Source organism: Galendromus occidentalis, unplaced genomic scaffold, assembly GCF_000255335.2.
Source record: "Galendromus occidentalis unplaced genomic scaffold, Mocc_1.1 scf7180000075986, whole genome shotgun sequence".
NCBI lineage: Eukaryota > Metazoa > Arthropoda > Arachnida > Mesostigmata > Phytoseiidae > Galendromus > Galendromus occidentalis.
In genome coordinates, this window is record NW_003803976.1 from 406,289 (window position 1) to 418,555 (window position 12,267).

Consider the following 12,267-nt stretch of genomic DNA (forward strand, 5'->3'; position numbering starts at 1 on the left):
GTTGATGTTTATCTCTTCCTTCCTTCCCCCGCCCCTCCCGCCTTCGAGCGAATGCTCCGCTTCTGAAAGGAAAATGGAACAAAGCTAAAAATACCCATTCTAAATCTGTGCTCTGGCCGTGGTTTCGGGGGGACGAGGCGCTTTGACGAGGACGTCGATAGACGGCTGTGCGGACGGTCAGACAGACGGACAGTCAAACAGTCGAACGGGAGGGGCGCACAGCCCCGATTGGCTCTGAATGCGATTCGGTTGACATAGAGAACATGGTCACGGCACTCGCTCTGTGCTCTCTGCCAACTAAGTAATCATTCGCTCGCTCTCCTTCGCGCAATTAAGGCGGCTCTTGATTGCCTACCACTGTTTCGAAGCGGCGGCGGCGGCGACAACAACGGAGGCGGCAGCGGCGGCCGCCGTCCCGAGCAGCGCAATAATTCCGTCCGCCATGATACTTAAACGCACTCACAGGAGCACTCAAGCTCATAGACACGGAAGGAAACACCCGCAGAGTCGTAGACGTTCGCTTGGATAGTGGTAATGGCGACGATCGCAGGTGATTCGTGCTTGTAAATATGATTATTATCAAGTTTGTGCAGACACGCTCGTGCTTGAATAAACGTTGTATGTTACGATTACGATATACCATCAACTTGTTTTTATTTGTCGCCATTACGACTGAGTTGGCTCCCTCCGGTCAAAACAAGCAGCGATTATGCCTAATGGAAGTGATCGATGGCGATCTCCGGGAACTCTCGGCGTTCCGGCCCGAAGGTATCCCGACTCTACGAAGGCTCGCGTCGAACGTGACCGCCATTCAACGTCGCCGTCGTCATCGGCCATTTCTATTCTGAGGAATTTATCACTCGTATGACATTCCAGAAGTCACGAGTGAATCAAGGTCTGGTGGATTATTCAACAAGCCCTCATACAACACATAAGCCCCGGGTTCCGGAGCTGGAGATAGACAGCGCACCGACAGGTTCCCCATAAAAACACGCTCATGACAAGACAAGCAAAGAGACAGGAAGGCAACAAACAGGCTGGCTGGCTGGCGCGCAGAAAGGCTCCTGGTGGCGGATGTGGGCGGACGGGTGGTCGACGTGCAGGACAGTTGTACTGCTTAGAATTGCGTGGGACGGCCTGCCTGCCGGCGCTGAGTGCCGTCTTGTCGTCGACGACGACTCGTTCCTTTCGACGGCCGGCGGAGCAGCCCGTCCCGCTGCGATTGAGCCGCGAGCCTTTCTGCGGATCCACCTGCTCATTTATTCATTAGCTCCGAGAAAAAGCAACGGCAGGCTCAATCGATGGGCAATCGATGAAACATCGGATGGAATTCCACGAGGTTTCGATACAACCGACGGAATCATCGGAGTCGGGCTAACGAGAAAGACAGGACGATGCGATCGTACCTACGGGCGAATCGACGGGAAGACTCGCCAACTTTGTTTTTCCCTCAGCTCCCTTTATTCGTTCCTCTGCAAGTCTGCTCACAGCGCTCCAAGTTTTCCAAGGCTCGCGAAGACTACTCTCAACGCTCTGTCACTCGTGTGAATATTCATAGGCTCGCCTTGACATTTGTATACATGGAAAGTTTGTACAGAAAAAGAGAGGCATGTCAACGCTGTCTCGAATGGAAGGCAATACTCATTGATTGTGACATTCGATTTCGGATGCGAGGGCCGAGTCACACTGAAAGGAGATCATCGGTTGTGTACGCTTCGAGCGTCACAGTCCCTTGTAGGCCCGCGGTCTTCTTTAGACTCAGGGGGAGTTCCATCACTGTTTTAGATTGCTGGTTGGATGCCCCGGGCGCGAAGGATGCCCTTCCTATGCATGAATCCATGACGACACTGTGGTTCCAGACCTGTTCCGTAAATAACATCCAGTGAGTCACTCAGTCACAGACGAAAATGCACCACAACATCGAGAGCGAGGTCGGCACTCCTGAGGCTCTGCTTTCCCCCAGTCCCGTCTGGACCATCTCCTCGCGATAAGAGCCTTGAGGCTCTCCCAGATTGAAAACCAGGAGCAACGGCGACGGAGAACTCACCTGAACCCGGACCTCAGATGTCGGTTCTTTACGGTAGAGCAGCACCTCGAAATCCCACATAGGCGATGTTTCCTTGGAGGTCTGGGAACGCACCGAGGTTCCTTCGCATTGGACCACACAATACGGAGTCACTGGAAGAATTAGGAGACAGCGGGAATAGCGGATCGGCCCATTCAGTCAATGTTTTATTCACGCGACTGATGTTCTTGAGTCAATCCACGTTAGTCGGACGTACGGGAGAGAGGAGATTTACGGATGAGATCCGTGGCTTGAATCACCCTCACGTATGTCACCAGGATGGGGAGCTTTCTCGTTAGGAGCGTTTTCTGAGGTTGGTCCGAGATGAGTGGCCGCATGGTGAAGCTGGCCGGCTTGGAAACGACTCGAAAGAAGAAATTGTGCGTAGTTTCGGCTTCCAAGGTGCATACAACGATAACGTAACGACCTCTCGAGAGCTCCATTCGACAAATATGGTCACGGACATCCTTGAATTCCGAGCTGAACACGATGTCCCTCTGTCGATGCAGCCGGAATCGTCGATTGGATTCCACCTGCGAAAGGACGCTCGTCTCGTTTTCACTCCAGGATCCTATCCTTACTCTACATCGTCTTGGAACGGTTGAGTAGAGCCGGCAACTTCGCTTCAGAGGAATTTCATCTCAGCCTTGCAGAGCAATGACGGATAGAAGGGACCAGACAACTTTCGCTTCGCAGGCTCGGGGCTGTCTTTGAATAGAACTGCTTTGATGTCTCTTTCGCTCATGAGAGGAAACGATTCCAGACCTATAGACGACCCGAGTCAAGAGCATCCGAATCTGCGGATCCGAAATTGAACCGTACCTTCATGGCTCGGAAGCCCGCGGGTTTGAAAGGCCTTCTCTGCATGATGTATGCGAGAAGTTCCGCTCGATCGCTCGTCACCTGAAATTTGTGAAGATCATGAGCCCTCTCGGCTCCCACCCTGTTTCCAGCATTCGACAGCATGTACTTCCGTGAAATATCTAGGATCATGACGCATTTCGGTTCCATCACGCCAGTCGGCGATCGACTCGCAAAAGCTGAACCGTGTTCGCTTACATCGAGGAGAAACTGTGGGTTCCTCAAGAAGCTTTCAGTCGCTGAGCCGCCCGCTCGGTCATGTGGAGCGCCTTCGGAGCCTATGGTCCACTCCCCGCTGAAAGCAATTTCCGTCAGACCGTCGCCGAGGCCCAGCAGTCTGACGTGGCGAGTGAGACGACAAATCACGAAATGGTTGAAATATTTCAGTAGATCGTCGTAGGTGACCCTGCAATGTTCCAGGAGGTATAGGGGCGACGTCCTCTCAATCCGAATCTGAAGCCTCTTCTGCCTAATTTCCCGTGAAGTGTCCTTACTGGCTCGAACTAACGAGCCGGACGATCATCTCGACTGCAGTGAGTGGTGCTCGACCATTTGGCGACTTAAAAAGCAAGATTAGAGCGTTTTCATAACTGGAAGGCCGACAATGTTCACCTCGCAAGATATTATTCTCCTCCTGCTCCCAGGAACATTGTGCTACCTAATTGAAGACTATGCCCTCGCACACGGGCGGCCACTGCAGTTCGCGCGCAGCGTCGACCCCAATAACCTCCCGCAAAAGATATCACGCTGCGATGCCCTCCCTGGTTACGTGCTCGTCAGCTCGTTCACGTTTTACATGAAAAATGGCAGGTCGACAAGTCTTCCCTCTGAACAGTTGAGTTCAGTGACCGAGCCCCGAATAAGGCGGCCGCAGCTAGAAAATGCACCCGCTATTCATTCCACAACGAAACGAACGTACGCACGTGTGCGCCCCTGGGAAACTCGGACTGACACTCGAGATAGACACGTAGAATCGAAAAATCTCAGAAATTCCGGCGACCTCCTCTCCCGACTCATCGAGGAGGCGGGGAAGAGAATCCACTCACCAGAATTCAGCAGCCTGTTCGAGTTTGAGTCCCAATTTCGAGCGCTCGCTGTGGCTGAGCCGGGTCCATTCGACGGAACTGGAATACATCGTAAGCAACTTCTGCGTTGGATATACGTAGGAGGCAGCTCCCTTCTGGTCAGCAGCACTTTTTTGTAGACTCGAGCTAGAGCGACTCCGAACCGATCCGTGACTCTGCCGTTTCAACGAGCTGGCGAGGAGAATGAAACGTGCCGGGAAAAAGCGAACAGAAAACAAAAGTTGAACTCACCAAACAATCTACGGAACACAAAGTGTATTTATCGTATAGGCTAATCCCTATGGACGACCCAGAGGGAAAGCTCCGCGGTCCTCAGCCATCGCGGTAGTAGGAGTTATAATGAACAAACTCGGTCAGAAACAAGGTCTTATCTCGAATACGATGCTCGGCTGTGTAGACGGAGGTCGGACTCGGATCGAATCCAATAGAGCAGCCCCGAACCGGCACAGAGCATCGGCTGGGAAAATCAAACCGAAGCAGTAATGCTGCCGCTCCGCATGCAGATGAACCTTCTCGCTCGAGGATAGGCCCCTCTCGCTCAAAAACGACGACACGCTCACGGTTTTTTCGATAAACCCCAGGAGCTCGGGGACAGACCGGCATAGCCGGAGAAGAGGTCCGCGGTGCAGATGAGCGAAGCTAGCCCCTGAGATAAGCTCCCCCCCGTCGAGGAAGATGTCCGAATTCACGATTTCGGTTGCAGCCGGGGCTCTCTGGGTCATACCCAGATTTCAACGAACGTCGTGCGCGTGAGACCCTTGATGGGATGGGTTCGTCATATCAGGGAGCGGCAAAATACTGAGTGAGGGCTGCGATCCTCACCCCTTCCGGAGAATGACATTCAGCTCCGAAGCGTTCTATAAGAGGTCTCGTGTACTGCTCTTGAAAAATTGAGCAAATGAATGATCTAAACAAGGTAGGAGAGAACAAAGCAGCGAACTGTAAGCGGAAGCTGTCGGAAGGTCGTGCACGCGGCGGAGCTGGAATTTTCCGGTGGAGAATCTCAATTTTTGTGAATAAATGCGCCAAGCTCGATGGTTTGCTGCAGCGTCTCAGAGCACACTGAACCAGCACGGACGCCGACTCGACGTGAGCTCGAGGGAGACATTTAGCTGATATTCCGTACATCGGAGATCGTACATCAAGCGGATTTCTACTGAGCAATCGATACATAGGGGTCAGGCTCCACCAACTTTTGTCCGAACGGTCCTGTGTACTTGGAGTCGGCCCAAGGGTCCTGCAATCGGACCATCCGTAACTGCTGTCTTCCTCCGAATAGTGTTCGAATCGCTGAGGACGCCGATATGTCGATGCTGGTGAAGCCTGTCACCGTGTACGGCCGGTTCTTCAGAATCCCTGGCGATCAATCATCGCGTTAGCGTTATCGGTAGTCACGAAAGTCACTGAGCCTCCGGCCTCTCACGACGCCGACAGAATCGAATGAATCAGATCGCGGAGCCAATATTAGTAGGAACGTCTTTTCCAATTTCCTTTTCCAATTTTCCGCTCTCTACTCGTCTCTAATTTCCGCGTACGTTCCCTTCCGGGGGAGCTCATACAAAGAGAGGGCTCGTTATTCTCCGAGACTCACCGCACGGTAAACGTCCTTCACAAACGTCGTCTTCAGCAGATGAGCTTTGTTGATGAATCGCGCATATTGGCGCACCGTTTTTATGCGCTTCGGAGAGTCTCGAATGGAAATCGTCCCGACTCTGCGGCGTGAGCTCGGCGCCTTCGAATCCGAACGACTCGCTGATTCCTCCAGTGAAGTCCACCAAAGCGTCGGCGAGCGAATACGATTTGAGCGCTTCGTAAGAGCCGAGATATCTGAACGAGACGAAAAATTCATTTGCGCGGCTGTTGCGAAGCCCGAAACCAATTAGCCCTCAATAGATTCGGCTCGTTTTCCGACCGGCCGTGTGCTTAGATGAATCTCTTCTCTGTCAAACGCCTCTGCGTGAACCAACTCCCGCTGACTCAAGGATGCGTCGGGCGGTTGTCACAGATCTTACGACAGTGCGGCTCAAACAAGCGAATCGTCGAACAGTTCCCGGGAAGTTCTGAGCGGTTTGCGATCAAGTCTTTCCGGCGAAGTTTCGTCCTGTCTATTCGACGACAGCATTTTCTGATGATTCTGTCAACTCATTGTCTCAATCCCTCTGTCGTCGAGTTCGAGCTGTCAGCAACTCGCTGTCCTGGGTCGACGGCAACTCACTTAGCGTACGCCTTCTCCAACAGGATGGGCCAGAACTCGTCCTTGGTTCGAGATTTGCTGAAAAGCAGGATACCGGTATCCGGGTGACACGGCAGTCGATCATCGATGAGCACCTGCAACAGGAGTCATCGGATATTTTCTTGTCGGACCCCTAGCGTCAGAGCAATTCTCTGAGAAAACATCTTGCGGCGTGGATGATTTCAGGACGCAGAAGCTTCGCTTCGAATTACCTCTCGCCATTCTCCGAAATGATAGAAGAAAAATCGGAACAGACCACAATATGTGAATTTACTTCGCTTCTCAGTCTCCGGATGGACGACCAGCGGGTGCGCCGCAGCACTGGGTGCGACCTGAAATCAGGGGTCGATTTTGAGACGGATCGACGCGCGGAACCCCGTCGAAACTGAGAAATCGGCGATCTGCCGCGAGGCATATCGTTCGCAGCGTTGCGCAAACGAAAGACTATCTCACTTTGTTGAATAGGGATTTTTGGCGGGCCAGGGCGCTGACTGCCGCGATGAACCAAGAGTTTCCGGCGCAGCCTTCCGACACGTCGCTTGATGACAGTCCCTCGACAAAGAACTTCGGATCATCGGTCATTTCCTAAAGACATCGAACACGTTACGGACATTGGAGGCGATCGACAGGAACCGATTGATTTGACGCCGAACCCGCACTAACGGAGTTAAGTGATGTCAACTCACGAACGGTCGCCTCCATTTGACCTTGGATGGATCGAGTCCCAATTCCCGGATCCATTGGGCGTCGCCAGACGAAAGTGAAGATTCATCGGCTCGGAAATCAGGATCTTCCCAGAGAGCGCCGCTCTCGATGCAAGTCTTCCGCAGAGCATTGTAGTTGACCTGGGACGATCAGCTGTTGTTGTTCGATCGAGTTGTCTAGTCTTTTCCTCCGTTCGAATATTCGGGCTCGGACACGCGCTAATGTTCTCTGTTCACGCGGAAATATTCTCGTCGATCTCTCTCCGTCACTCACCTTTCTCGTGGGGGATTTTCGCCGCGGTCCATTGGAGCGATTGGGTCTCAAGCTGGCGATGGGTTGAAGACATCGCTGCTGGAAATCTGTAACACGGACGTCGGAGCAAATACCGCATCGAACCGGCAATTCCATTGTGGATAAGGTCACCAGGCTCTAAGCGTCGGCTTCCCGACACAGGGCCGGATGCCACTCGGGGGGAATCGCGAATTCGCGAAGTACATAGACGAGGAGCTGTGTCAACGTTTCCGCGCCCATGTATTAGGTCTCGGATCGATGAAGACTTTGTGGATCCTAATGAGAGCGGTGTTTCCTAGATCGTTTCTCTGAGGATGCCGCGGGCTATGACCCCGGCCGGACTCGTGAAACAGATCGCACTGCCCCGAGGCGGAGCGACCGAAAAAATAGCAGACGCCGGCCACCGAACCCCGAGGTGTCACTAGTGTTTTCAGGCTTCCGTTCTCTGTACAATGCACTCTACTCACGTACTACAAGCGGACTGATCCGCTAGGCGAACTATGTAGTGCAGAGGTGGCGCCCTCGTCGTGACCGGCCGTGCCATACCCAACAACTACCCAGCTGACCCCAAACCGCCGGACAGGGGACTCAGACAGGTCATTGTCCACTATCCTCAGTCCTCAGAAGCGAGACAATCGAATCTCGACGCGAAGCTATAATTTATCGTCCAAGTCATGGTCGCCGAGCAAAACGTGATAGTTCTCCCGAAGGGAGAAATGGCGAACTTTTCTACGGAAGAGCTCAGAATTCCCGTCCGAGGAAAAGTACGGACGACGACGTCCTACGGGATAAGTGAAAAACTGAGTGCAGGCCAAGCAAAACACCTTCGAAGTCACGTTTCATCGTCGCTGTGAACGGAGCGACAGAGAGAGTAGCAACAGGAGACATCTTGTTGTTCCAATTCCCGAAAGACTCTTATACGTGAGCTTTCTGCTGTGCGATTGAGGTCTACAGTGGACTGATTTGAAGCCTCCCACTCAGGGAGAGAGAGTCCCCGGATTTCCACACCTCAATTGAATCGACATGGACTCTTGATAAACAGACGGGTCGATCCCCTCCTCCGGATCTCTCTTGTTCAATGTCGAGAGGATCCCGCGATGAACGTATCCCTACGATAGAGCAGAAAGTTCTCCAGTGGACCTGCCTGTGCGAAACTGATCTCCCGTCGATGATGTTCCCCCGAACAGGGGACTGCCCAAAGATTGACTCGATAATGAGTTCCCTCGACAGACAGTCGTCCTGGGTAGCATCTGCAGACGCTTCGAAACGGTACGCTGAATGACCCTTAGCGAGCAGTCAGCGGGAAGGCTCCTCCAGCCAAGGCTCTGTAAGTTACTCCGGCGTTGGTGCCTGCCTCCCAAAGGCCCCATGGAAGACATGGCCTCCCGGTTCGGAATCGAAACTCGAGCCTTCCCGTCGCGGACGAGCATGTCGAAGGTGCCGTCTGTCAGGACTCAGGACCCGGCGGGGGCGGAACTTCAGAGGGTGATTGTGGTCACCAGCGCTGCGATTCGACTCTAGCCGTCCAGCCGGATGCCCGACACTTTGACTTTCCCTCGCTGAATTTGATTGAGCGTGTTGTTCACCCCGCCGGTCAGCCCCAGGAACCTGATTCTCATCTCTTATGCAGTCCCGAGACTATCACACGAGGCAGCCAGCTGGGCGGCCGGCCTTGGTTATTGCATATCCCATACAATACCATGCCCAATTCCTATATTCAACCGGGAAGGAGATCCAACGTCATCAAGTGCTCTCTTTTTTCCCGGACGCCACTTTTGTGCACTCCAACATCCACCCCAATCGAATCAAAGTCTCAGCTCCGAAGAGCGGAGAGGGGACTTTTGACCCCGGGAAGAGTTCTGACCCAAAAGTTCACTGTCGTCTCAACCTTCAGAGAGAGTTTTGGAACAAGCCGGTAGCGGCCATCAAGCCGGCATCGAGTTGTCCGAGTTGGAAGCGAAAGTCGACGTCGGTCGTGTGCTGAGATAGCAGTCAAAAACTTCATTTGCCATTTCAATCTTCCATAGTGCACCGGCTTCTCAAGAGCCTCTCGGGTATTCCCCGGAAAACGAAGCCTCGGAGCAATTCGCAAGGTAAATGTCGTGCTCCGATATTCGAGTCAGAGTTCTACCGGCTGCGCGGACATCACGCGAGCGTGAATTCGGCTCTTTCTAACGGTGATAATTATTTCAATAGACACGGTCAGATTCGATTCGGTTTGAGAGGTCGCTTGATTGCTCCCAGACGAGGATCGGACGGGAGCATGTCTGCAGATTCTATGAGTCGATGGATTGTTCGATACTGGACCGAGACCCCTACTCACTCTGATCGGATGTAGTTTGGAAGTGGGATCGAGAGAACGCAGAAGTCGCTCGGGTTTTGCAAGCGGGCTCCACTCCAAGAACAGAGAGTAGACGTGACACGTGATCCGTTGGAAGATCCCGTAGACGGGAGAATCTGGGCTCATTTCGCGTATCGTGTCTCGGGGAATCTCTTCTTCCGGGAAAGAAATCTTTCCCGTGCTGTGACAATGCTCGATTGTTTGAGCATCTTCTCATCAGGGAAAGTGAGCCGACTCAAAGATCCGTTTGGATAGGGACTAGACTGCTGAGTTCAAATTAGAGCCCCACTTCTAATTACCAACTACGTTCCGAGGGACTTTCCAAGCTTGGATCTCTCCCCTCGACCTCTCGATTCACGCCCCTAGCTCTAATCAGTAATTTGGAACTCGGCTTGAATACCCACCTCGCATGAAAGATGCCATCGTTATGGTCAATGGTCACGGATCCCTCAATCCGACGATGGAACTCTCGCACGGGAAGCTCACTTCTCGGCTGTAGGCCAGAGATTCCTCAGAGTCCCTGGCGTTGTAAACAAAGCGTGATGCTCATTACGGTCCCGAAAACGAAAAGATCTACGGATATACCGGTTGCGAGAATAAGATGAAAACTCTTGTCGGAGATAATCCGGTAGAACAGCTTGACAAAAAGCCTGCGACTACCAATCTGATGGGGATGACTGTCTCGCTCTAGGAGAGGCTTCGCTCGACTCTTCTCTACCGCTGTCGAGAAGAGAAGACGACTGCTTTCTTGTGGCCGCTCAGCTGACAAGGCCGAAAGCACGCTGATGATGTCAGCCACTGGCAGCGACCAGCTTTTTGTCCCAGCAGACAGATGTTTGTTGCAAGCCTTGTTGACAGCTGTTAGGATGCTTCCTCGTTCCGTGGCACTTCAGCGCTACTCGACGCTCCCTCGCCGAGGATCCTTTGAACAACGAGCCGACGAGCCTTTCGATTCGTTTCTCCGACGCTTAAATCCATGAGTAATACTTTCTGGCGCGTCACATCGTCCCGCCGCTGAAGCTCCGCGCAGTAGCGGAAACCCTCGCCGGTTGAACGATTCGCTCCCGTCCGGGTATCAGAGTTATCGCCTACTCCGCTGAGATTAGCAACCGCAGCTCCGGGGATGTTGATGATGGAGATTAATAATCTCATCCGATTCGAAGTTGAGGATCATCGCACTCTGATAAGCTCGACCGTTGCATCGAGACATTCCGCAGTCAATCTCTGGTGGACTGAATCGGGCTCGCTCCATGGAAGGTATCCATCGATCTCGAAGAAGCCTGAGCGGTGGCAAATTCCAAACGGCTGAGCGGCTGGTTATGCTATGGTGCTACAAACATGGCTGGTCCGGGTCTACGCGTATCCGTTCTCCGGGCAAGCCGCAGATTATTCGGATTTTCGAGGGTTCGGAATGACTCCACATGATCACCGATCACGCCCGATAGGAGCCGGCCCGGGGGAGGGAATGACCAAGAGTCGACCGCGGAAGATCGTCGGCTAAAGCGCTGAATCTTCGAGGGCTTAGAGCGGGGTTCTCCACCGCTAGACGAGGGCTTTAGTCTCTTCGTCAGGGTGACCGCCAAGAGAGGGGATGAGAGTCGAGCGGTAATCATCGGCGTATCCTCCCTCGAGTCTGAAAGGTTGGAGGACGCCTCCCGCAGGGAACCTTCTGCTGGCGGTCTGACATCCCGTAGTCATCGGAGGTTTCAATCACAGGGCACGCAGACATGTTGGCACTAGACAACTTCGCTCACAAAGCGCTGGTCTCATCCCTTACAATTCAGTGGTCTGTGGTCGTCGACGAATCGTATGTGTAATCGGAGATCCGAATAGCTTTGACTATCTGAATCTGAGCGGTGCGATGCAATGCATATGGTACCTATATTCCGGAGGATAATTCCTCGGCAGCATCCCCAGCTCAACGCTTCCTCGGTGATTTCGACGTGGCCTGAGAGATGGTGAAGATTAAGTTTCAGGCAGTGTGTCGACTTCTTGGTGAGAGCTTCGTCTCGATGCAGATAGGCATGAGACGCGGCTCATCTGATTTCCTGTTTTTCGACCCCTGTGAGGTAAACAAGATCGCATGACAATTGAATGTTGTCGAGCTTTCAGACTTGTCTAAAATCTTTCGAGCTGAGCCGGAAGATGTTTCCGGTGGAGACATGAAGCCATGTCTCCACCGGAAAGACTGAATCCCCCTATGGAATGAAGCAGTAATGTCGGTCCGTCACCGTACCGAAAATCGGAGTTATTATCGTGTGAAAGGACTTCAAGTTACTTCGTGGCGATGCAGAATCTTTCCTGCTAGCGTAAGAAGCAATCTTCCACTCGATCAATCGCATCGTTCCCGAGTTATTCCGGAAAACCAGCAGGTTTTTCTGCGGTGTTCCCTCCATGTGTCTCCTCTCCGTTAGCTCTCTTCATATGAGGCTTCGACCGTTCCGCCAAGGAGTGATTCGAAAGACGACGCAGCAGCCTACTAAGTGAACATGATCGGGATGATCAGAGGATCGAGAGCGTACTAATGAGTTGCACTCCCTCCAGCCTCAGAAGCTCATCTACTCCTGAAGCTCGCGAGTCAGCATCGCATGAGAGTCATGTTGTCATTCATGGTATCCCGACCGCCCGAGTCTGCGAAAATATGAGGACCGCTCGCTTTATATCACCCGATGAGCCGATAGCTCCG

At 52.9% G+C, this 12,267-nt stretch overlaps 1 protein-coding gene across 1 annotated transcript; it reads right to left on the bottom strand.

Annotated features, from left to right (window-relative positions):
• Window positions 1-1,681: 1,681 nt before the first annotated feature.
• On the bottom strand, window positions 1,682-7,357 carry LOC100898012 (calpain-5). Its single transcript, XM_029113041.1, is given in 13 exon segments — window positions 1,682-1,861; window positions 2,048-2,178; window positions 2,283-2,598; window positions 2,888-2,968; window positions 3,125-3,332; window positions 3,973-4,182; window positions 5,205-5,367; window positions 5,603-5,838; window positions 6,227-6,339; window positions 6,457-6,576; window positions 6,698-6,829; window positions 6,931-7,125; window positions 7,223-7,357. Coding segments are annotated over 13 exon segments (2,220 nt in total).
• Between the last annotated feature and the right edge of the window lie 4,910 nt (window positions 7,358-12,267).